This window comes from Schistocerca piceifrons, chromosome 10 (assembly GCF_021461385.2).
Source record: "Schistocerca piceifrons isolate TAMUIC-IGC-003096 chromosome 10, iqSchPice1.1, whole genome shotgun sequence".
NCBI classification, from domain to species: Eukaryota; Metazoa; Arthropoda; class Insecta; order Orthoptera; family Acrididae; genus Schistocerca; species Schistocerca piceifrons.
In genome coordinates this window covers 60,673,833-60,700,981 of record NC_060147.1, presented here as the reverse complement: position 1 = coordinate 60,700,981, position 27,149 = coordinate 60,673,833, and the positions used below count along the sequence as shown (strand labels likewise).

The following is a 27,149-nucleotide window of genomic DNA, read 5'->3' as shown; positions in this document are numbered from 1 at the left end:
ACCATGTACTTTTGGGTTAATTAAATTAAACATCACTGGACAAGCACTAGAAGACAAAGCACGCTCCGGCCAACCCATTGAGGTTACCACAAAGGAAATCACTGACAAAATCTGTAATTTAAGACTGCCAAATAAAAATTCGTGAGACTGCTGAGACAGTAGTAATCTCACCTGAGCGAGTGCATAATGACTATGAAGAAACTATATGCAAGGTGGGTTCCACAACTGCTCACAGTCAACCATAAGTGCATCCAGCACAACATTTGAACACAATGTCAAGTAATGTCCACAATCCACAAGACTGTTTTGTGGCTACTAATGAAACCTAGATCCACCACTACACACCAGAGTCGAAACAGCAGTCACAACAATGTACAAAAACTGGTGAAACTGTGCAGGAGACGCCAAAGACCATTCTTTCAGCTGGTAAGGTGATGGCTACTGTTTTTGTGACCCTATTGTGCTTCACTGTTGGATCGTTTTAAACTTGCATTGGCTGAAAAAAAGATCAAGGTTGGCACACAAAAAAGTGTTCTTTTGCCAGAATAATGCACCACCCCACGAATCAGCGATAACAACGGCGAAAGTTCCCCATAGGTTCATCCACTACCACTTACTTCAGTCCAGTCACAGGCATCAAAGGAAGGGCTACCTGTGAAAGAAGGCGTTTGAGCCACCAACTAATACGCAACTACTGTGTTGCATTCTATGTGGGCCCGACAAGCAACAAACTTCTTATCATAATGAATTGCCACCAACGAATTGTGCCCTAGAGAGAGCTTGAACACCCAGTTGCTGGACATACTGCCCAAGACAATGTTCCTCAATTCAGTGATTGCTGTACAACCAGCACCATCTGGTTTCTTCCTTCTGCTTTTTGAACTGTGCAGGTGGGAACTCAACCTGCAAAATATCCCATGTTACTGTTGTCCACCTATATCCTTCCCTGCACCCACACTAAACAGCCTTCTATTCCACCAACACACCAACTAGTCTTATTCCCCTTATCCACTTCACTCACCGCCGCCTCCCCCCCCCCCCCCCCCCCAAATCTCCTGACTGCACCCAGCATCCTCCCTATCCTGTTCCCACATCTCTTCGAACACTTACAACTGCACTACGCTCTCCTTTAATCCTGACCTGATATTTCTCCCCTTTTGCTTGCATTTTTCTACTTGTGAAGATGGCCTTCAGCCAAAAGGTAAAATGTGTAACAGTGGTTCTGCCTGTCTGCATTTGACATCTATCCTTTTCATAAAATAGTCGTCATTCCATCCCGGGTTTTCTACTGTAATATTTCGGCAGCATAGGTTGCAGGATAGAGTAGCTTGGAGAGCTGCACCAAACCAGTTTTCAGACTGAAGACCACACCAATGTTAGTCTGTTGCATCATCTGAAGTAACTTTACTTTCAATATTTGTTTATTTTCATTTTTCCTGTGTTAAATTATGGCAGTTTCAAATTTAACCTTTCACACACTTGCCCATGTCAACCAGATCACCCATTCGCTATCTCCATTGTATAAATTAGGTGGATCACTGCTGTTCTGAGTTAATTTGAAACCTTCAAATGGGAAGCACTGAGCCACTTTCAACTGGCCTTTCAATGCTTATCACAGTTCATGCAGTTTCACCATACAGTCAATTAGTAATGATCATCTGTACATATCTAAATATAATGCAAATTGCAATTTTTTTCATGTAAAGCATTTCATTGCACAAATACAGATTTGGTCATTTTGTGCTGTTCCAAACCTCACAGACAAATTAAAAAAATCGCAAGTTTGGTATTATGTAGAACATACACTAAGGATTTTGACTTGGGAAACAAACCAACATGCAGTCCACCCTTGTGTCCATTCGAGCCATTACCAATGTATCAATTTTACAGAATTGGAAAATAAATTGTTGAACTTCAAAGACTTTTCTACTTGTATTCTTTTTTACTGACATCCTATTTCTAACTTGACATAGTATAATACTATGTTTTTACACACTATATTTTGCTTACCTCAGTATCAGCCACCTTGAGTCTCACATTTGTGTAATATCTGCTCAAAGTGTATTTTGAAGCCAATGGAAAACTAACTTAAAAAGAACCAATTTCTTAGTGGCGCCAATTCTTCCTATTTTATATTTGGTGTTTCTTCTAAACAACTGTGGTAACAAACTGTCACCTCAATGGGAAATGTTTTAAAAGTAATTCTACAGAAGTGACTTAACTGAGCAGAACTTCAGCTCTCTGATCCACAGCCTGCTTCCTGATGTACCCATCATGTGTGAGAGGCCTTGGAGAATTGAGCAAGGTATGTCCTAATTATACTTTAAATAAATGACAGTTTTCATAGATAAATGTACTACCATATTGTTGCCAGCTATATACGAGGTACAACTGTCTACAATATTAATGGAAGGAGCCTCTGGGTAGTCTAGCATATTCCAGTGAGCTACAGAGCCCACATTGGGAAGCAATGCTTTAACAATAATAGAAATTCCTGGATGTAGCAATGCTTAAAACAAGGAAAAGGCAATCACTCATCTACAGTGAACAAATGCATGGAGCAAAATATAAATGAGTGGCTGCCATTCCTTATTTTACATATTTTTTATGTGCAAGTAGGCAACTATTGAAATTTGTTACAAAATAGTCAGTGTCATGCTTATTAATAATAGCATATCTATAAATGTGAAGAGTGCAACTGGTGACAAGTAACCAGTGCATTTGTCTTACTTGGGCATATTATGTTAACTCTACATGACACCATTATCATAGGAAACTGCAAAGGGACTGACTAAACTTTTAATCATCCAGTAGTACACCACCAGCTGACTCTTTAATGTAAGGAATAACACATTGGTATAAATGAGAAATTTATGCAATATGTGAAACCATAAGCTGATTCTTTCCTTAAAGGAATTGCCACCAAAAATGATCTTTTATACCATTTCACCAACCATAAGGAAGATAGCAACTGATAGTGAAGATGATCTGCAGTAGAACAGCACCACTACTTCAATTGCTGTGATATATGACAGGGGAGGGGTAGAGAAAGAGAGAGAGAGAGAGAGAGAGAGAGAGAGAGAGAGAGAGAGAGAGAGAGAGGTTCAGCACTGGATTGGATGTTGTTTCTGCTCACTTACTGGTTGCTCCAGTTTTCACTTCAATATACAACAGACAAAAAATCTGATTTTTATCAAACCACACCAACTACTGACAAGGATCAATACACACTTTTCCTGTGAGGTAACTATAGGACCTGTCCTGGCATTTGCCTTTTCCTATTGATGGAGTCATGTTCAGTCACAATTGTGTGTCCCAGAAACACAAGATTCTGTATTAAAAGTTGTCACCCAACTAACAGCTGAAATGACATACCAAAAATTTACATCTTTCCTCTTGCTTCTCATTATCATCTGCATAGGTCATCATTACAATAATGTGCGAAATCCCATGCTGAACTCTGAAAATGAAACAAAGTTTGTATTTCTGTCAACTAGCAGTCATGTTTCTTTATTATAATTTTAAGATGATGTATTTGATTGTCAGTGTGTTTGTTATTTCACATTTATGCTATTTATGCTCATACAAACAAAAATACTGACAAAGCTGTGAGGCACTGTATGTTACTTTCCCCACACACATACATACAATAACCAAAATATAAAACCAAATTATTCCTGCTCACATTGACACAAAAAAACACTTTTTGCTGCACAAGACTGTAAAGTGAGTAATGAAAATTGTCGTGAATCGTGACACTGGTTGACCGGAAAAATATTTCAGCACTAGCTCTACTCTCAAGATAATTATCAGTATTTTGTTCCCTCCACAAAGAATATAGTTTTACAGAACAGTGATTAATTGCATGACTTATGACTTCCCTGTTTGTACATTTGTATGTCACCTTTTCAAAACACATTTTACATAATGCCACAGATTAAGAGGAAAATTATGTGATGTTATGATTGTGTGAGTATTAGGAACAGTTCAAGCATGAAATTATGGATCTTTTAGAGAACTCAGAATGCACAGAGAGAGAGAGAGAGAGAGAGAGAGAGAGAGAGAGAGAGAGAGGGGGGGGGGGGGAGCTAGGGTAGGGAGGACTGGGTAGAGGATTCTTTACAAGAAAATATAGCAGTTCACATGTGATAAAAAATTAAACACAGACAACATTTAATCAAATCTCTCTTCCTCAAAAGAAATTTAGTTTTCTGGTATTAAAAAATACAACTATTTGGATTCCAACACAAGCACTTTTTTATGACTCACTCAAACTATCACATATTACTAAGAGATCGCACAAATCTCAAACCAAAACCTAACCAAGAAATAACAAATAATTAGTCAATATCACTTATTGTGCATGAGGCTCCTATTATATGTTGCAAAATCTGACTGGGCTGGAGGTACCATTAGCTCGTTTACTTGCACACATCTTCAAATTCAATAGGCTATCTCCTCCTGAGAGCATTTTTCTCAGTTGAAAAATAGTAATACTTTAATTACATTAGTGTCCACAAACTTATCTAATGGTTGTACAGAGCAATATTCTTAAAAAGAAAATACATTCCACATAGACACACTCTCAGTTAACCCGAAATTCTGTAAGTACACACAACAGGAAAAAAGTACATCAAGCATACTACAGTGTAAATGAAGCATAATGAAAAATAAAAAAAAATCCTTGTATCATTATTATTTACAGGCAGTAACCAAACTTCACATTCCATGCTACGCTTCCCTGGAAAGACAAGTGCCTAATGTGAATTCATGTCATCGAGTACCTATATCGATATCACATCGTTATTTTATCTTGTCTAAAAGAAAAACAAGAAGACTCCTGTCCACCGAAGTTTCTGGGACAAAGTAATTTTTTCACTGTTTCAACAGTTTGTAAAAAGTGACAGATTTATTACGCACACAACTGCCTGAAAACAAAATATGCACACAACTACGAGAACTCTCGCTGTCGTTTCAGAATAAAATAAAACTTTATTAGCTTTCGCAGGAAAGCCACTGCACATAACCATTACAGTTTCTGATGTAATGGATTTTTCTTTTCGTCACACTCACACATACAAAAACAGAAGGCTGAAGGAGTTTAGAGGTTAGATTTTAACGCCACAACACGTTAACAATTTCTCTCTTTTCTTTAAAGGAAGGGCAAAAAGCAAGTACATATCTCCTCCAACTAACAGATGTCCAGGAAGATTGACACTAAAAGTGCTCAGTGGTAATCTCGTTCCACGATTCGAAGTCCAGAACAAATTTCTTTGAAGTTCACGGAACCAATTATCCAAGCCACATTTTTTAAAAAAGCACAAATGTTATGCTTCTCCCTCAACCTCTACAGGCGCGTCATTTAAAATTGCCTTTTCTGCCTTCTTTTTCTTCTTCTTTGCTGTCTTGGGATTAGCAGAGGTATTCAGCAGGGCCTGAAACAAATTTCATAGTAACAGTCAAAATGAATGTGACAAAAAATGTCCAAACTACGACAAAGTGTCACATGAAATGAAGGGTACAATATGTTAGATGCATGAACTGAATGTTTACTTCTGTCAATATAATCAGATGTGTAGCATATGTAACTAATAAATCCGCAGTATTGTTTAATAATTTCACTGTCTAGTTATTATTGCAGACTCTCCCACTGTCACACGGTTGATACAAGCGAAACTGACGACACAGTTGGGAACAAAGTGAAAGAAAAATGTTCGTTGTTGGAAGAGTAAAGTTGGTAAAAATATCAAGATTTTCCTTCTTTTTTCATAACCACCAGGCTTATTTGTTTCCTGAAACTACAAACAAATCCTGTCATCCACAAATGAAAACAGCAAAACAAAGCGTATAAAATTTGGCATTTTGGAAGTTTTAACTGGAGCAAAAGTAGTATTGTGTTACTTATAATTACAGGACACCATATGGTACTGTGATTACAAGTATGTGTTAGTTTACATTTTTCAAGTGACACTGCGACACATGTTAGGCATTCCCTGGCTAAGATTAACAGCAGGAAGTCGGCTGGCAATGTGTGTTTTGCCCACTGCACTTTGTGAAAATTGTCCCATAGCAAATAATGAGGAACAGGAACATTTCGTATAAACAAAGTGGAAAATAACATGAAATACACAGTTTTCAGCGGCACAATGCAAAATCAGAGAGTTTCAAAAAATGTTCATGTAATAAATCTGGGGGCAGCAGTGTACTAGTATTGGTTAACCGCTAGTTACTGAAGCCTGATCTAATTTGACTTTCCATATAAAGAATATTGTTCTAGATGTGCTGTCAAACAGAAACAACCTACTTCCAATGAATTCCATTCTAGTAACAGCTGTAGCCGCTGACATGATATCGGTCCATGCACGACAGTGCACAGCAGCGATATGTTCCAAATAGCTGTGCACAAAAATGGAATTGTTCAGGGCATCACATCTTGGGTTCTATTGACTGCAGAGATAAAGGCGGCCAGAGTTCTGGATAGCTCTTGCCCTAGCAACCACTTGTGTAACTATCAGAAGGGTGGGCATACTGTAGCTATCCAGTATAGGATCAATATTTAAACATTATATACTTACTCCAGTGGGCAAATTCAACAAATAGGTTGGTTCTCTTGCATTATGTCTGGTTTAGGTCGGACCTTAGGTGGCTTACAAAAGTACCACTTGTTAATGAGCAGTTCCTGAGTAAATTCCGAAAAACCATGACTTTTTGGGTATAGAAAGTAGAATTGTGATAATAGGCATTCCTATACTTTCTATTCATGGCATATCATCGAAATATTTACTGTAAGTTATGAAGATGATATTGCCAGGAATGTTCGAAACTACTTGAATATCTGTTACCATGCTCCAGAGGTTCAAGGTCATCCCAAGCATTCTGAGACCACCAAAAATACTTCATGATGCATGTCTCTGTATAATGTGATTTTCACACCTACACAAATACATTCAAAGTGGTACTGCAGGGGGCAGGGCGAGAAAATAGTCTTAATATGTCTAAAGAGAACTTACAGTGACATCCAAAAATTATGTTAAACTGATAGGACTGCATATTCCATAAAATAACATTTCTACTCTTAAGATACAAATCAAAAGCCAGGCATTATTGATGAATTGCGATCTGTATGCGAAGTATCCAGAAACAATATAAAGCACATGATTGTGTGTTAACCTTACGTTATGCATACTTATTTGCAGTTTACAAGTGTCGAAGTATATAAAGAGTCTAAACTTTACCAACCTATAGAATTCACTTTATATAAGCAGCACACCAGAGGAAAAATATTCCTGTTAGAGTACAAAAAAGGCAAATATGTTCCTCTTTAAAACACTGACAGAAAAATGGGGAACCAGCTGCCTCCATCTCTATTCCACTATCCTCACCAAAAATTTTGGGATGCAATAGCAGGGACAGTGACAGTGGAAGAGAGAAAGGACAGTGATGGTAGGACAGACAGTGAGAGTGAGAGTGTGAGTGTGTGTGAGAGTGAGAGTGAGAGAGAGAGTGAGAGTGAGAGTGAGAGTGAGAGTGAGAGTGAGAGTGAGAGAGAGAGAGAGGGGGGGGGGGGAGGGGGGGGGGAGTGATGAGACATTAACAATGGGAGCCAAATAAAGAGGAGATAATGATGGCCAGCAAGAGGAGTGGCAGTAAGAGAGAGAGAAGAGGTGGATAGATACAGAATTAGAAGAGAGATGAGGCAGTGGAAATGAAAAGTACAGTTGAGTGGAGACCATTCATAGGTTGGTTGGTTGGCTGGTTTAACGATTGAAAGGACCAAACTATGAGATCATCGGTCCCTCTTACCTGGGATTCCAAGTCACCAAAACCATGGCCTAGTGCACTAAACTGAAGGAAAGAAAACCCCAAAGGTAGAAAGTGTGATGGGGAACATACCCTCCCGCCACTTACAGTGGCACCCCACAGAAAACACTGATGAAATAGACAAGAAGAGATTAGAGAAGCACGGGAAAACACAGAAGAACATCAAGTAAAACAGAACACTTAAGAAAGGGGAAGAAAAGCAAGAGACCGGGTAGGGTGACGGCTGGGGCAGACCACCAAGCCCACCTGTCACTGCTTGGTCAGTAGATAGGTGGTAAGGCATCCTGCGAACCCCTCAGTGAGCTGACAAGGCTGAGGCATCCTCCCTTAGAGTGATAAAAACCTCTTTCACGAATAAACCATAAAACCAGATGAGCCACTGAGGCATCATCCTCTACCACCAGGGGTAGCGAGTCAGGAAAATTAAGTATCTGCCGCAGAGCAGCTAGGTTATGACAGTCCATCAAAACGAAGCCCACCATTAAATGGGCACAACAACATTTGAGTGGATCCTCATGACTGATATGATCATGAGTCAGCCAAATATGGCCGATGTCAGCCAGCAAAGGATGATGGAGACCTACAAGAGGCCCATACGGAGGACCTCCATGAATTTGTAGTGTCCTTTACCACCCATAAGGGTGCACTCAGACTCATGATGCCAAATGAGGAGCTACTCGACTGAATAGTAGCGGCTCTGGTCAAAGAAAACTATCATAATGACCGGGAGAGCGGTGTGCTGACTGCACACCCCTCCTATCCACATCCTTAACTGAGGATGACGCGGCAGTCGGATGGTCCCGATGGGCCACTTGAGGCCTGAAGACAGAGTGCTTTTTTTTTACCACTCATAGGTTGTTCAGTGAAGTTACAGTATGTCATTCCACATTCTAAATCCTTAGAACTTGACTAATACCGTTCAAAGGCCTAACACCAGATCTCATGAGACGGCTTGCCATAGCCAATTTGGCCAGCCTGTCATCAAGTTCATTCCCAACATGACACAGGGTCCAGACAAAGACCACCGAGGGCACACACTGTTTGAGCGCAGAAAGAATTAGGGATAGTTAAAACCAAGGGTTGACGGAGGTAGCATCTGTAATGTCAAAGGTGATACTCAAACCATATGTGAGACTCCTGTAATATAGATGGCACTGGACCAATGCTTTGTAGAGCCCGAGCAGAGTAGAGGGATCCACAAACCAGTTGGTATTGCTGAGGCATTAAAACTTTGAGATGCAACCAACATGCCTGCTGGTATTCGAGCATCCAACACAGCCTCCAACTTATTATACATTCAAGTAACTTGCAGGGGGCAATGGTTAAACTGATTGCACAATGGCTGTCCACCTGAGGAGGCAGTTAACTCAATGTCAACATTGGTATGACTACACTTTCTCACCACTGGGAAGGTAATTCCCCTAGCTTCAGAGACGGTTAAAAAGGTCAAGTATGTGATTTTGGCTAGCCACAGATAAATGCTGAAGCATTTGAATGTGCACCCGGTTTGATCCTGGAGCCATGGCAGGATGGAGAGCAAGGACAGTGGCGAATTCCTGCTTGCTAAACGGGGCATTATAGGGCTCCGGGCGACAGCAGGGAAAACGGAGTCATTACAGACAGCGTTTGAGATGATGGAATTTGGATGGATAGTGGACCAATGCTGAGGCCTGGGCGAAACACTGAGCAAAATCCTCAGTGACAGTATCTGAGCTGGTGAGGATAACACTGCTCAGGGAATACCCAGACACCTGTAGTAGGACGGTGGCCAAAAATTTGCTTGATCTTTGCCCATATCTGCAAAGCGGGAGTATGTAGCTCTATGGCAGCAACATACCATTCCCAACAAATCCATATCTAAAATTTAATTAGGTAAAGGGCCCAGACACAAAGCCATTTAAAGGTAAGGAGGTGCTCGAGAGATGGATAAACACAGACAGTTTTGTAACATGGAGATCAAGATGGCAGTCTTTAATAGCTGCAGCAATTTCGAGGGTCAACCAAGGCACAGTCTTCCATCAGGGAGACCCGAGGAAGGAGGCATTGTTGAAGCAGCTGCTGAAAGGATGGTGTCAGTCAAATTCTGTACAGATTCGTCAATGCTTTCGTGTGGAGGAGCAGTTGGGTGCTTTTACCTTGGCTGCCATCCCCAGTCCGTGTTAGTAAAGACCCACCTGGGAAGGCGCACAGGCAAATGACGCCGAAGAAAATATAAGAAAATCCGGTCACACAAATCATCATGAACGCCCTGTTGAATGGAGGGAATGTGTATCCAGGGCTCCATATGGAATGATCAACAGCCAAAAAAGTGTCGTGTGACACTTATTGTGGGGGCTCCAGTATTGAGAAGAAAGGTCAAGCCTTGCCAGCATGTTTCTACAGTCCTCCCTCTGTCAGTCATTGTAGTACCATGCCATAGAGGTTTATGGATGTTCTAATCCCCACAGAAAATGAAGGGTTGAGGAGGGAGCTGTTGGAGGCAGGCATAAACTGAAGGAAGTGTAGGAGGCCAGTCAGGGGGCAGATAAGGTCTGTATACTGTTACTGCAGAGTACAAATACATTCTAATGGCCACCACTTCCAGTGCAGTTTGAAGAGGAACCTAGGAACTAATAATGTCCATACACACCTACGTACAGACACCACTCTAGGCTTGCAAAGGGCTGACCCAGTTCCAGCAGAAGCCTTGGAAACCACAAAGATTCAGTGACTGAGCATCTATGATATGAGATTCCTGCAATACAACACAAGCTACAGAGTAGAGCAAAGAGACAGAAAAGGCTGCAATTCCAGAAGGTGGTGATAATAACCATTACAGCTCCTTTGGAGGAGAGCAGTACAGAAGTCCAGATGGACATCCAACAGGTCAGAATCAATCACTGTGCCGATTCAGTGTGTCATCAGTAAGGATGGGTGACATCCATGCACAAATGTCAGATCTGACCCTGGCTGGAGAGGAGAATTTCTTCTCTGGGCAAGGAGTAGGGGAAGTTCCATGTAGAGAGGGAATGGGAACCATCAGGGAGGAGGAAAGGGAAGGTGGCAGGATGGAAGAGAGAGGAGGAGAAAAGAACTCCACAGTAGCAACGGTAGACATTAGAGATGCTTGATGGACACGGTCGAATTTCTATAGTGCCTCAGGATAAATGGTTGGGAGTCTTTAATTCCTGAGTCTTCCCTGCCTTTATATAGATTGAGTAATCTGGGGAGCGATGAGACATGGGCTGGAACAGTTCACTCACTCGGGTGGTGGTGTGCAAGGCCTCCCCACATGGACAGGGTGGCCACAGTTGCCACAAACAGGAGTCGTCTACATCAAGCAGTAATGATAAACTGTAACTGACTTTTTTCACAAGGGTATACTCAAAAGCCAGGATAAAAGTGCCAGTATCAACATGATTGTTCTTAGGACCTCTTTGGACTCCCTGGATGAAATGAATGCCACACCATACTAGATTAGTCCTGAGTCCTCATTAGATTGAAGAAGAGGCCCTGTAGAAAATGTCCTGTGTCATATTCAAGGACTGGTGAGGAGTAATGCTCACTAGGATATCTCCTAAGCACTCACAAGCACAAAAGGAAGCTGATCAGAAGGGAACCAAATCACATCTTATTAAAGGAGTCAACTTCACCAAACTTATCTCCTATGTATCCTTAAAAAAAGACAGGTTCGGTACTGGCAAAGGGCTTTGTCTGTCCTGGACCAAACCAATTAAGGGGGAAAGAGTTTCGCTTCAAATTGCCAAGACTGGCTCTCATCCCAGGGAGCAACCAGAGACAGGAATGTCGAGGAAGCAAAAGTAGGAGCACAGAATCGTTCCTATCTGAAGAGACGGCCATGGAAGTGCAGCCAGATGCATGCAGCTTTGTACGTTTCATATGCAGAGCATCCACCCTGGTACCACCTACTCCAATCAAGGGCTTACTCTGTGGGCACCACACAGCAAACGCAAGGGCCACCTGGCACAGCTGTTGTTGCTTGGGGTTCCGAAGCCCCAAAAAGTTGAGCAACGAATGTAGTGGGGTAGCAGGGGTTGTGGAGGAGTGGTGGAAATTTAAATGGCTGAGAGGCTATGGCAACAAACAAGGAGAGGAAGCAAGAGTAACCCACACTGAAGATGCTAAGGAAGGAGTTCTTCCCGAAATGGATCTCATTACATAAACCATTTTGTTGGGAAGTCAAATCTCAAGGGGGACCAGAAATGCCGAAAGAAGGAAGAGTGGAAAAGCAAAGCTGCAGTCGGGTGGGTGGGGTGAGTGGGTGTTTTTTTTCCAATGTACACTAGATGGCTTAATCTTTAAGTAATGCCAAATTTTAAATGCTGTTAATTTAACTATAGTTAAAGAGACCTTTGGAGAAGAGAGAGCCACTTGTAAGAATATCAAGAGCTCCGATGGAAAACCAGTTCTAAGCAAAGAAGGGAAAGCAGAATGGATGACTGGAATTCGAGAGTAGGAAAAGGGAGAGAAGGAAACATAGTAAGTGAATATGGATTGGGGGTAAGAAATGACAGAGGAATCTGTCTGGTAGAATTTTGCACAGAGCGTAACTTAATCATAGCTAACACTTGGTTCAAGAATCATGAAAGAAGGTTGTATACATGGAAGAATCCTGGAGATACTAGAAGGTATCAGATAGATTATATAATGGTAAGACAGAGATATAGGAAACAGGTTTTAAATTGTAAGACATTTACAGGGGCAGATGTGGGCACTGACTACAATCTATTGGTTATGAACTGTAGATTAAAACTGAAGAAACTGCAAAAAGGTGGGAATTTAAGGAGATGGGACCTGGATAAACTGAAAGAACCAGAGGTTGTACAGAGATTCAGGGAGAGCATAAGGGAGCAATTGACAGGAATGGGGGAAATAAATACAGTAGAAGAAGAATGGGTAGCTTTGAGGGATGAAGTAGTGAAGGCAGCAGAGGATCAAGTAGGTAAAAAGACGAGGGCTAGTAGAAATCCTTGGGTAACAGAAGAAATATTGAATTTAATTGATGAAAGGAGAAAATATAAAAATGCAGTAAGTGAAGCAGGCAAAAAGGAATACAAACGTCTCAAAAATGAGATCGACAGGAAGTGCAAAATGGCTAAGCAGGGATGGCTAGAGGACAAATGTAAGGATGTAGAGGCCTATCTCACTAGGGGTAAGATAGATACTGCCTACAGGAAAATTAGAGAGACCTTTGTATGAACATCAAGAGCTCAGATGGAAACCCAGTTATAAGCAAAGAAGGGAAAGCAGAAAGGAGGAAGGAGTATATAGAGGGTCTATACAAGGGCGATGTTCTTGAGGACAATATTATGGAAATGGAAGAGGATGTAGATGAAGATGAAATGGGAGATATGATACTGCGTGAAGAGTTTGACAGAGCAGTGAAAGACCTGAGTCGAAACAAGGCCCCCGGAGTAGACAACATTCCATTAGAACTACTGACAGCCTTGGGAGAGCCAGTCCTAACAAAACTCTACCATCTGGTGAGCAAGATGTATGAGACAAGCGAAATACCCTCAGACTTCAAGAAGAATATAACAATTCCAATCCCAAAGAAAGCAGGTGTTGACAGATGTGAAAGTTACCGAACTATCAGTTTAATAAGTCACAGCTGCAAAATACTAACGCGAATTCTTTACAGATGAATGGAAAAACTGGTAGAAGCCGAGCTCAGGGAAGATCAGTTTGGATTCCGTAGAAATATTGGAACACATGAGGCGATACTGACCTTTCGACTCACCTTAGAAGAAAGATTAAGGAAAAGCAAACCTACGTTTCTAGCATTTGTAGACTTAGGGAAAGCTTTTCACAATGTTGACTGGAATACTCTCTTTCTCACTTCTGAAGGTGGTAGGGGTAAAATACAGGGAGCGAAAGGCTATTTACAATTTGTACAGAAACCAGATGGCAGTTATAAGAGTCAAGGGAAATGAAAGGGAAGCAGTGGTTGGGAAGGGAGTGAGACAGGGTTGTAGTCTCTCCCCGATGTTATTCAATCTGTATATTGAGCAAGCAGTAAAGGAAACAAAAGAAAAATTCGGAGTAGGTATTAAAACCCATGGAGAACAAAAAAATAAAATCTTTTGATGTTTGCCGATGACATTGTAATTCTGTCAGAGACAGCAAAGGACCTGGAAGAGCAGTTGAACGGAATTGACAGTGTCTTGAAAGGAGGATATAAGATGACCACCAACAAAAGCAAAACGAGGATAATGGAATGTAGTCGAATTAAGTCGGGTGATGCTGAGGGAATTAGATTAGGAAATGAGACACTTAAAGTAGTAAAGAAGTTTTGCTATTTGGGGAGCAAAGTAACTGATGATGGTCGAAGTAGAGAGGATATAAAATGTAGACTTGCAATGGCAAGGAAAGCGTTTCTGAAGAAGAAAAATTTGTTAACATCGAGTATTGATTTAAGTGTCAGGAAGTGGTTTCTGAAAGTATTTGTATGGAGTGTAGCCACGTATGGAAGTGAAACATGGACGATAAATAGTTTGGACAAGAAGAGAATAGAAGCTTTCGAAATGTGGTGCTACAGAAGAATGCTGAAGATTATATGGGTAGATCACATAACTAATGAGGAGGTATTGAATAGAATTGGGGAGAAGAGGAGTTTGTAGCAGAACTTGACAAGAAGAAGGGACTGGTTGGTAGGACATGTTCTGAGGCATCAGGGGATCACAAATTTAGCTTTGGAGGGCAGCGTGGAGGGTAAAAATTGTAGAGGGAGACCAAGAGATGAATACACTAAGCAGATTCAGAAGGATGTAGGTTGCAGTAAGTACTGGGAGATGAAGCAGCTTTCACAGGATAGAGTAGCATGGAGAGCTGCATCAAACCAGTCTCAGGACTGAACACCACAACAACAACAACAACAACAACAACAACGAGTACTTTCACACACCTACACTATTAAGACTAAAATAATTAGCAGTATCATTAACAACCAGTATGAAACTCAATCAACTCTGGATAAGGATAGAGATTTGGCACACATCAAAATGTCGTAAGAACCTATCACACTAGCAGAGAACTCGCCAAATGAATGCACTTTACTACGTACCAGCAATGGCTAAATGCCTTACAGCACAAAAAGGACCACTTGGTATGCACTGGTCTCAAAACAGGGCTGGTTCTGCTAATGGGAGCATAAAAGAATTGATCTATATCCAAAAAAGTTCGGCAGATTAGTATGCGCTGCTATCATCATCATGTTATTTGTGAAAAGTGTGAGAGGGAAAAAAATGAATACTGACCTGTGGAACATTCAACTGTATTAAATATATACAAAGGTAAGCTGCTTATCGAAAACAACTTATTTACAAATTTTGGTTTTCCAAAACAATGATTGCTGTTTTGTCACATTCCTGTAGACTGGGACCACCACCACACGCACCAGATTTTTCCATCAATTCACCATGTTCTTGATGTACGCATCAACCCTCAGCAGATAGAACTTTTACCTTGTAATATCAATAAAGAATCACTTTTGTTATTTCTGAAATTTCTCCTAATGTAGTAGTTGATCCGGAAGACCATGAATATGCTAGTGCTTCACTGTCCAGCATGTGCAATATTTCAGTGATCTACTGACTGTAGAAACACTGTGCTAGGTTGACAGAGTGCACTGGCAGTACACCAATGGACTGTTCAATCAATAAATATTTTGTTTAACTTAGGTTTCTATTTTATGTGCAATGTTCTCTTCAAATTTACGAACAGAAGCAGAGCACAGTTTGAAATCCTCAAGCTCTTTCAGCTTCTTACAATTAGATGTCTAATACTAGTATTAGAGCAACAGAAAGTGCTAATATGAATTTGGCAACAACTGATAGTACTGTTGGTATTCTTCGTTAATATGCTGGGGATCTCACCATGGCCTTCACAGACAGAGAGAGAGAAAGAGTGTGTGTGTGTGTGTGTGTGTGTGTGTGTGTGTGTGTGTGTGTGTGTGTGTACTGATTAAGGCTGTGGACAAAAGCTATATGTAAATGTCTTAATTGTGCCCATGTGCAACTTTGTGTGTCTTCCTTTACGGTAAGTAACAATCTGTCTTTTAATACATTGTTGATACTCCTACCTGGAGTTTCCATTGTTTGGCAGCAGTGAGTGTTTTCATTTGAGTAATGGACACACACAAAATGACAATCTTATTTCTTCAGCTTTTAGTCTTCCTAATACAAACATTTCTCATTTACCTTTAAATCTGGGTCATCCACATTAAGTTCCGACTGATACAGCTCCTGTTCGAATGGCAATCCCGTTATGCGATGAGGACCATTAGGCATCAGTAACACAGTGAACTTGAAGTGCGCAACAAATTCACCTGGGGGAGACAGAAAAGACAAGTTTAGATTGCAATGTGTCAAAAAACATTTTCTATCACAAAAGAATGGCAGTAAAATAAGAAATTCCAAAAATCCTTACACAAGATCACAGCAAATACTACTACTGTTAATCTGACCTAACCGATTCAGACAGTCAAACTGTGTGTGTGTGTGTGTGTGTGTGTGTGTGTGTGTGTGTGTGTGTGTGAGCTGGCAAAGTTCTTGTTCTTTTTTGTGTCTTGACAACTTCACACTTCTACTGCTCAGTAAGTTATTACCTTCGTGCCTAAATTTATAATCTCACATACATGGAGAGAGACTGTTCGTTGAATGTAAAAAAACACTCGACAACGAGAACTAAAAGAGCCTCTCTAAATAATAGGATGATGTATATGCAGTCCGAGAAAACAATGCATAAAAGAAGAATTCCAAACACTGAGTTTTCTGTACTTGTGTACTATTGGTGGCAATCAAAATAGTAGCAGAAACTACCAGTGATGTAGCAGAAATGGAAACACCTTGGTGAGAAAAGAGTAATTGATACATAAAGATGACCATATTCATGGCTAGAGGGGAAAAAAAAAAAAAAAAAAAAAAAAAAAAAAAAAAAAAAAAAAAAAAAACACGGCAAATTTGAATGTGCCGAAGTGCAGCATTGTTCAAATTAATATAACATGTGGGTCCTCCCACAACTGACTGGGCAAGTCTGCTCCCGTGACTGAGAAAGGAAAGGTATATTGTCTCCTGGAGGATCGAGCATAATAAGGTACAGATTTTGAAACCATCCTTCAAGGTGGATGAAATCTTTACCTTTTCAGAACTTCAGATTTAAATTCATTAGAATCACAATTCAACCCAGTATGATACTTCCACTCTTTAGTTGTGTTTGACCACATGTGGAAAAATTGTGTACCTAAGTTGGAACTATGAAGTACGATTTCAACCAATATGGTTGGGAGTATCAGTGATCATTCTAGGCAGAATTACTTATGAAGAAACAGTCACGATCGCAAATTATCAGTTATTTAAAATGACTGGTTTCGGCCATCTTCATATTAATTACCCTGTAAAGATTATACAAAGTGCATGGTGATTAGGTCAGTCAGTCTTACACAAAATATAAAAAGAATAAGCTAAAACGACATGACAATTTAACCATTTGCTGGAGCTGACAATGTGCTAAGTAGATCCATGCTGCCAAAACAATAACTGCCACTTGTGGCTGCACTGTCAAGCGTTAAATAGTGCTCGATTGGGTGCCAGTTTACTTCACTGCATCAGCTGCAGGCAAAGGGATCTTTTTCTACATAAAAATATTTATGACATGCAGAGGTATAAAAACTAATAGTGATTAAAATTCTTCTGGGTATTATGTCGTATCATTGCTAAAAAAACTAACAACAATAATAAACTAAAACCAACGTTTCGGCCAAATTGCAACGGCCTTCCTCAGGGCACGACTGGTTATGCATGGGGATAGGTGCTTCTATTTATTACAGACTATCGATGTCTGACATCACTGTTTTATAACTTTTAATTGGCCCTCTAATATGATTGGCTAGTCATGACGTAAGGGGAGATGGAAAGAAAGAGGCTATTCGTGGATGTCCATGTCGTCAACAATTGGTAGCTGTACGCCAATCAGTGTTCGGCTTCTGGTTGGCAAGTTTTTCTCCTGGTGTGTGCGGAAGTGGACGGACAGTTGCTCTACAGCTGTTTGTGCAGATACGTCCGTGTCCCGTATAGCTTCTGCTCCGCAACCGCTCGCAGCCTGTTGGACTGGGATGGCCGGCAGCCAAGACACCGGGAGTTTGTAGCCATCTTCTCTGTTGATGTTGTCAAGCTGCTTAATAATTTCGATCGCCTCCCATATTTTGTGTTCTTGCATCCACGATTCTTTCGCCAGCACTCTGGCTTCCTGGAACCTGATAGGTTGTCCGCTGTCACGGTGGTGTTCCACTATCGCCGATTTATTATTATGTTGTAAACGTACATAGAGTTCATGTTCTGCTACTCGTAAGCTGACAGGTCTCCCTGTTTCTCCTATGTAGGCAGTTCCACACACACTGTAGTTCGTAAATACCTGCAGTGTTAAGATTGTTGACTACATCCTTGGCGGATAGCCACCACCACCCAGCTCAAAAGTATTCTGTTCTGCATACGTTAACTGCCCGAGCCTACCGGATAAGAGATGAAAATAACATCAAAGAAGAATTAAAGGAGCTACAAAACACGTTTCATGCCAACACCTATGATAACATCATAAGAAAGGCAGCTAAAACCAAAGGGAGCAGAACACGAGAAGAAGGCACAGAAGAGAAGCTTCCACTGGTACACTTACCATATGTAAAAGGTGTCAGTGAACAGCTAGGCAACATCCTCCGCCGACGAGGTTTCAAACCGATTTTTCAGAGCAGTCACAGGACCCATGAAATGATAGGTTCCACCAAGGATGTAGTCAACAATCTTAACACTGCAGGTATTTACGAGCTACGGTGTGAGTGCGAAGCAGCCTACATAGGAGAAACAGGGAGACCTGTCAGGTTACGAGTAGTAGAACATGAAAACTATGTACGATTACGACAATATAATAAATCGGCGGTAGCGGAAAACCATCTTGACTGTGGACAACCTATCAGGTTCCACAAAGCCCGAGTGCTGGCGAAAGAATCGTGGATGCGAGGAAGCAAAAATACGGGAGGCGATCGAAATTATTAAGCAGCCTGACAACATCAACAGAGAAGATGGCTACAAACTCCCGGTGTCCTGGCTGCCGGCCATCCCAGTCCAACGGGCTGTGAGCGGTCGCGGGACAGAAGCTACACGGGACACAGACGTTATCTGCACAAACAGCTGTAGAGCATCTGTCAGTCCACTTCCGCACACACCAGGAGAAAAACTTGCCAACCAGAAGCCGATCGCTGATTGGTGTACAGCTACCAATTTTTGACGACATGGACATCCACGAATAGCCTCTTTCTTTCCATCTCCCCTTACGTCATGACTAGCCAATCATATTAGAGGGCCAATTAAAAGATTTACAACAGTGACATCAGACATCGATAGTGTGTAATAAATAGAAGCACTTATCCCCATGCGTAATCAGTCGTGCCCTGAGGAAGGCCGTTGCAATTTGGCCGAAATGTTGGTTTTAGTTTATTATTGTTGTTAGTTTTTAGCAATGCTGCGACATAATACCCAGAAGAATTTTAATCACTATGACCCCGGCCGCGGATGCCTACGTTCTTATATAAAACTAACAGTACAGTATATGCATATCATTATAAAAGTTCAAGTGTTTCAATAGCACAGGTAATTAGTAAACTTATTTAACTTTAAATAAACTTTAAATTCAAGTGCACCAATACAAAAGGTTGTGCGAACATCGAATGTCAGCTGGTGGTGCTGGACAGTACCCCAAGCCAATGCCATTTCCATGGAAATGGCGATGTGTTGGGCGCTGCTTGTCAGAGACCATGCTGCAACATGCTGTTGCCTGTGTGACATTGTATATTGTCTATTGGCACTGAAAAATGTTTGTAGATTATGCTGTTTGCATGGAGATGGTGTCCAGATTTCCATTACTTTGATTGAATTGGCATTTTGCTAGGAATTTTCAACGTTGTGTGTAGAGAATACCACTATTTGTAAAAGACTGGGAGAATCAGATGACATTTGCAATGTGTGAGAAAATCAGATAAAAAAAGTTAAATTTATAAGAGCAATTTGGCTATGTCAGTTGTAAAAGAAATACAATGGCATTTTTAAAAGTTGTTTGTTTTGTTACATGTAGTGTCAGCATTTGTAAAAGATTTAGGAAATAAAATATAAAGAAGTGTTGGAGTCAACAGGTAGAAAATGAAATGTGGAATCTAACAGGTTCAGTGAAATATTTTTAAAAATTTGTTATATAAGTTAACTACATGAGGAAACAAAGAAACAACTATCCTCCTCACATTATTAAAAAAAAAAGATTTTGTGAATATTAACTTTTTTTTATTTATAATGGTTTTAGGGCACAAAACTGCTATGGTCGTAAGCACCCATTATGTGGCTTAGTGAAATGTAAAAAACCAGAATTTGAATCAGCAGCAATGGGAGCAAAACTCAATAAGGAAGGAAACTAAAAATGGAAGAATCTTAGAAAACAACTATTGAAGGGGGGTTGTTTTCTCCGAAAAGAGCTTCAAATGACTGATGTCATGTCTCTGGCACAAACTCAAGGACGCCATCGGCTGAGCGCATGTCACCTGCCAAAAGGGAAGACGTAAACAGGTATGTAGCGGATTAAAATAAGGCACTGAAGTAAAAAGTGTCTCAACGTCCACGGTTGAGAGCAGTGGTGACAAAGCGGGGGAGGATCACAACTTAAAACATATCAATGGCTAAAAAGACAGCGCCCAATCTGGAGTCTTGTTAAAATTACCTCCTCCCGACAAGCAGGCCGCGACAAAGAGGTCCAAGCAAAGGGATGAGATTTTACGTCCCATAATTTATTATTGGGAAGTGCAGACCAATGTGTGTGCTATAAAAGAGCTACGCAACGGCATAAAATGCTCTGTAGATAGGCAAAGGGAACCATGAAAACAGCGGGCTGAGGTGGTGAGACTGCAGCCATTGTCGCTATATCGGTTGCCTCATTTCCGTGGATACCAACATGCCCTGGCATCCACAGAAATGCCCTCAAATGGAGCATGTGGAGGCAGTCCGAATCCGGTGGTGCCAGAAGGTGGACAGGATAAAGAGTTTTGAGGTTTAGAAGAGAGCTTAACGACTCTGAGCATATAATATACTGTACTCACATATGGTGACAGATGTATTGAACAGCCCAGACAGCAGCATAAAGCTCCGCAGTAAAAACCAAACACTGGTCAGGAAGCCAAAATGTAATAGGTGTGTCGCCAACAATACAGGCACTCCCAACACAAAAGGTGGTCTTTGAGCCGTCAGTGCAAATAAATGTGGCATCCTCCATTTAGGCACATAGAGCAGCAAATGCCTGACAAACTCTGAGAGGTGGGGGGGGGGGGGGGGGGGGGGGGCGCTTGGGGGGGGGGGGGGGGGGGCTATCCTTGGAAACCTGGTGAACATCACGGAGAAGACAGGTCCAGGTCCGGGGGTGAAGCCACGGTGGCTCCGTCCTCCCATTTGGCAAGAAAGTTTTAAGAAATTGGAAGGAAAGGGAATGTAACAGTTGACGGAAGTGGACTCCCGGTGGTAGTCGAGAGGAAAGGCAGCCTGCATACCCTAAATCCAAGGTGGTGTTGAAAAAAAGGGCATGGGTCAGATGAGCAGGCATGGAAGACCAATGACCAGCGTTAACGACTCAGGAGGACAGCTCACCAATTGGACAGCGGAGGTTCAGCAGTCTCAGCCTAACGGCTCTCCACAGGGCTGGTGTAAAAAGCTCCAGATCCAAAATGCAATCAATGGTGGTGGACAGAGTCTAGGCACCAAAGAATACACGGCTGTGCAGAGGAGTAAACTACACTTCCATAGTCCAATTTCGAGTGTACTAAGGGAGCCGAAAAAATATGGAACATGGGAAGACCGCACGGTTTTCTGTACAACACAAGTTCTAAGAATTTTGCGATGTCCGCGAACGGAAAGTCGACAGGGCCTAGATGTAAGGAAAGCAAACTAAATTCCATACGACGCCAAAAATTTACAGACGGTCTTACTGGGAGAAAATCAGAAGCCGGTTTCGATCCTCCAGGAGTGGAGGCGATCGAGGCATCCTTGAAGACGTCGTTCATGAAGGCTGGTCTGTTGAGAGCTGTAGTAGATTGTAAAATCGTCGACAAAGAGGGAGCCCTAGACATCGGGAAGGAGACAATCTGTAATTGTATTTATAGTGATGGCAAATAGTACAACACTTAGCGCGAAGCTCTGAGGCACCCCATTTTCTTGGGAGAAAGTGCGGGAGAGAGTAGTGTTCATACGCACCTTAAATGTCCAGTCAGTCATAAATTCATGGATGAAAAGAGGTAGCCGACCTCGAAAGTCCCAAGAGAACAGTGTGCAGAGGACGCCTGATCTCCAACAGGTATCGTATGTACTCTCCAGATAAAAAAATTAGCTACCATTTGTCGTCTCCTGAGAAAATTGTTCATGATGTAAGTGGAGAGAGCAACAAGAGGGTCATCTGTGGAACCATTCTTTCGGAAACTACATTGGGCAGGCGTTAAAAGGTTTCAGGACTCCAGTCACCAGCCTAAATGGAAATTTACCATAGTCTCCAAAACCTTACATACACTACTCGTGAGAGATATGGGGCAATAGCTAGAGGAGAGATGTTTGTCCTTTCCATGTTTGGGAACAAGAATGATGATACCTTCTCACTATCTTCTGCAAAGGTACTGTCAGTTCAAATTTGATTATAAAGGCGAATGAGGTAATGCAAACTACAGTATGATAAATGTATGAACATTTGGATGTGGATGCCATTTGGTCCCGTGGCAGAAGAGTGAGAGGAAGAGTGTGAGTGTTGGAGTTACTGCATAGAAAAAACAGTATTATAGCTTTCGCGGTTTTTGAGAGGAGAAAGCAAGAGGTTGCACTTCCGCTGCTCGTTTCTTTGGGAGAAAGGCTGGTGGGTAATTTGAAGAGCTCAAAATCTCAGCAAAGTGTTGACCCAATGAGTTAGAAATTGCAACTAGGTCCACTAAGGTATCTTGGCGGCAGTTAGCCCAAAGATCGGGGAGAAACGAGATGTGCCAGATAACCATCAAATTCGACTCCAAACTACAGATAAGGGAGAAGGTGTTACAGGAGCTGGTAAAGAAGTCCCAGCTTGCCTTCTTGCTATCACAGACGATGCAACGGCATAGTGCACTTAACTGCTTACAGCGGATACAGGGATACAGTTGGCCAACTTAGGATAATGGCAGAAAACACAAAGAGCACATCTCTCATTCACATATCGCGTCACGGGACGCCTCATTCCACCAAGGAACTGGGGGGCGCTGGGGCAAAGGGGAGGTACACTGTATTGAACGTTCCACAGCTGTACGAACAACTTCCGTAACATGAGTGACCTGATTGTCAATGCCAGGCAACTGACAGGCATCATTTGTTGTTAGAGAAGAGAAAAGTGTCCATCTGCTGCCAGCGTTGTGGGCACATAGATGGCAGTTATGGCTGTAATCAAAGGAGACATTGAAAATGGTCAATTGAGTGTATCAGCAAAAGCAAACCATTCTAAGTGCCGAGGTTCCCCATTGTTGAGGCAAACAAGCTCTGTTGGTAGAAGAGGTCAATCAATGGGAGCCTCTCAGACAAGGACATTGAGATCCCCAAAGCGGGTGGTGGGCATTGGAAATCCCCAACCGGCAAATAGGAGGGTGGAAGCTAACCAAGGAGATGAAAGAGATTGGCTCTTGCCATTGATGTGGATGACGGAATATATATGGTATAAAGAGATAAGGTGTATCCAGAAAGGGAAAGACGTACAGCGACAGCTTGGAAGGAACTGTTTGAGGGGATTGGGTGATAATGGATAGTATGATGGAGAAGAGTCGTCCCCGTGTGCCAGAGCGCCATCAACAGAGGGGAGACCAAACCAAACTGACTGGAAATGAGGTAAGACAAAGCAATCATGGGGACATAGCTTTGTTTCCTGATGACAGAAGACTGGGGAGTAGGATTGTACTAGGATCGACAATTCATCCTAATTGGAGTGAATTCCACAGATATTCCAATGGATAATTCACATAAGGTTGCAGTCAACTCAACGACCACCGAGAGCTGACAGCAGATGGTGTGGAACAGCGTTCAGCCAAAGGCAGAAGATCCTGATTCATAGATTGTTCGGGGGCAGCTCCTGCCACCAGTGATCGGCCACCCGCAGTGTGTCTCGGCAACAATGGAAGACAGCTGAGGATGGCTACCACAGGGTAGTGCTGTAGGAGAGATATGCCGTGACGGAGGAGGAGAGAAACTTCGTTTCTTATGAGTCTTCTTGGAAGCAGGACATCAAGATGGAGGAGTCGATGGTTGTGAGGTCCAGGTCCGTAAAAAAATCTTCAAAAGTAGGCTCTTTTTTGGAAGTCCGGGCTTCCAATTTTGGGGTCCGTGATTTAGCAGGAGCCAATGAAGGTTGAGAATAGAGTGAGTGAGTGATAGTGGGGAGGTTGAACGGGCGACCTTTGGGATGTCCGCTCTGCCGACAGTAGTGCTGAAGGTGAGATCGCAAATCTGCGTGGCTACCTCCTTAGTAGGTCGAGGAGAGCTGGGACAGTGCTATATTTACCCGCTGGGAGCACAGTGGGCTTTCTACTGGCGAATAACTTACGAGCAGCAAATAGACACCTTTTCCTTCACTCGGATTTCCTGAATAATTTGTTTATCTTTAAAAATAGGGCAATCCCTAGAGGAAGCAGCGTGGCCGTCCATACAGCTGATACAACAAGGGGATGGAGGTGGACAATCACCCTCATGGGCATCCCTGTAAATCATATGGCCGTATTGAAACACAACTAGCTGGTATGACCAAACTGCTGACACCGATAGCAATGCATAGGATTGAGGATGTAAGGGTGAACTGAAATTCTCATATCCCACCCTAATGTTCAATGGAAGGTGAACTCTATCAAACATCAAGAAGAGAGTGTGGGTCGGTACCAATTCCTTTTCATAACTTTATGTATGGTCGTTACGCTCTGATCAGGCAGGTAATGTTGAATGTCCTCATTGGCTAATCCGTCAACTTATCTTGTATAAACCACCCCGCACAATGAATTTAAAGTGCGGTGCACTTTCACCTGGACAGGGAAAGTGTGTAGCTGTTTACTTCAAAGCAATTTATGTGCCTGCAGGGCACTGTATTTCTAACAACAAGGTGCCATTTCGTACCTGGGAACAAGACTTTACATAACCTGCAATTGTGTCGACGCCTTTCTGAATAATGAAAGGGTTGACTGGGGAGAAGTCTACCTTCGTCAGACCGAGAAACAACTAGGAACTTTGGCACTGATGGAAGAATTGTCCGAGGCTGAGACTCATCTAGATTTCTCCTGTGGGCAGAAGTTTTAGAATTAAAAGAAAGCATTGCGAATGTATCCACCATGATTACCGACTTCTCTGATGGAGCGCTCCTTCCTATTGGGGCCCTCACTGAGGGCACTCCCGCCTTAGGTGATTGTCCACACCTCCCAAAAAACGGACGGAGGGACCAATTGGTACATTGAGAAGGTAGCAGCTTGGGTAATCACACCTCCCTGGGCCCAGCCTTTACCAGGGGTATGTACGTGTCCTACTTGTCTAACCGGGGCTGGGAATTACGCGTTACCCTGTCACTGGCTACGCATGGGTTGGCCTTCAGATGAAAGAGAAAAGGAGGCACAAAGAAAAGGAAAGGAAAGAAGAGAAAAATTCTCAAACACCGCAGTGGAGAAGAAGGTAAAGAGAAGAACCAAGGAAAAGAGAAGGATAAAGTAAGGACAGAGACTTTCCAGTAGATGAAAGAAGAGAAACTATGTCTTACAGTCACAAGCGTCTGTCTCCGGACATAGGCACAAAACACTACCGAAGAGAAGAGGAAGGGGAGGGGAGGGAAAGGGGGGAAGGATATGGAAAGGGAAGGGTCCTGTGCTGGCCATGCACATATACACATGAAAGTTGTGGACCCTCTGGGGATGGAAAGTAACTGTTTGTTTAAAATAATTTAAGAGTTATTCTTCTTGTGAATAAAAGTTTCAAGCTCCTCAAGTATGTTCAAAAGTAACTCATTTAAGCTTGTGTGTAATATTTTAAGGCAGTCAGAGATGTCACCTACTGTGTGTTCCTTATAAAAAAGGTGTTGTCAGAACATTGCTTTATTTTGTGAAATACTGGAGATATGTTCCTTAAAATGTGTTTTAAAATTACAACCAGCCCATCCAATGAATATTTTTTTCACAGTTACCACCCATCAGTTTACATACACCTGAGTGAGGAAGGTGTTCATTGGCATTTCCAATACAGTGTCTTAATTTATTTAAAAGGGTATTTGCAGGTATAAAGTTGGTATTCTTGAAAAGTTAATTCTACTGGAAACTTCAGAGCTATAGCGATTTAGACTGTCTTTATGGGAATCTCTGGTTTTTTTGTTTTACTTTCTGAAATAGGGAATGTATGATTTTGGATCACAGTTATTAGCATAAACAACTTGCTTCAAAAATTCATCTCATTTATGTTATTGATCAAGTGTAAGTGGTAATTTTAGCATTCTGTTAAGCACAGATAGAAAAAAGCTTTTTCGTATTTCGGCTGCTGGCAATATTTTGCATTAATGATTGCGTCTGTCATAGTTTGGCTTCTAAAGGTGACAAAAAATGTGTACCATTATTGGAGATAGTTAAGAAAATCTATGGATTCTTGATTTTCAAGCTCAATAGTGCAAATTAGATACTGACACTGTATATTACAGAAAAAAAAACCTTTTTGAAACATCACTGTATTTTGCGACTGACAACTACACAGCTCTTACTACAAATTTTAATTAACTATCCAAAAAAAAATTTCCCCTCATGCTACACTGATACTCGCACATGATTGTTGTAAATGTCATCCAATTCTCCCAATCTTTCATGAATCATTATATTCTCTATGCACAATGCCGAAAATTTCAAGCAAAACGGCAATTCTACCAAGGTAATGGAAACCTGGACAATGTCTCCATGTAAACAGCACAATATACCATCGTCTCTGGATGCCAATAGGCAGCATACAACAACACACAGGCAACAGCATGCTGCACCAAGCTCTCTGACAAGCAGCCGCCAATATATCGCTATCGGCAAGAACCACCAGCTGGCATTCAACATTCGCATGACATTTCATATTGGTGCTCTTGTATATGAAGTTTATTAAAAGTTAACCAATTTTATTAATGACCAGAACTATTTATTTGAACAGTATAAGTTTTATAAAGATATACTTATATTTCTACAGTTAGTTTTCCAATGTACTTCATTTGCACATCATAAATATTTTTACATATAGTAAGATTCCACTGGCTGC

At 41.7% G+C, this 27,149-nt stretch overlaps 1 protein-coding gene across 1 annotated transcript in view; it reads right to left on the bottom strand.

Annotated features, from left to right (window-relative positions):
- Positions 1-4,138: 4,138 nt before the first annotated feature.
- LOC124718801 (proliferation-associated protein 2G4) overlaps positions 4,139-27,149 on the bottom strand; it is a 63,001-nt gene continuing 39,990 nt past the window's right edge. Inside the window, exons 7-8 of the mRNA XM_047244413.1 lie at positions 16,020-16,147; positions 4,139-5,435 (exon numbers count right to left, since the gene is read on the bottom strand). Of these exons, the coding sequence (XP_047100369.1) occupies positions 5,328-5,435; positions 16,020-16,147 (236 nt within the window). The 3' untranslated portion in view covers positions 4,139-5,327. The remainder of the gene's footprint in view (positions 5,436-16,019; positions 16,148-27,149) is intronic.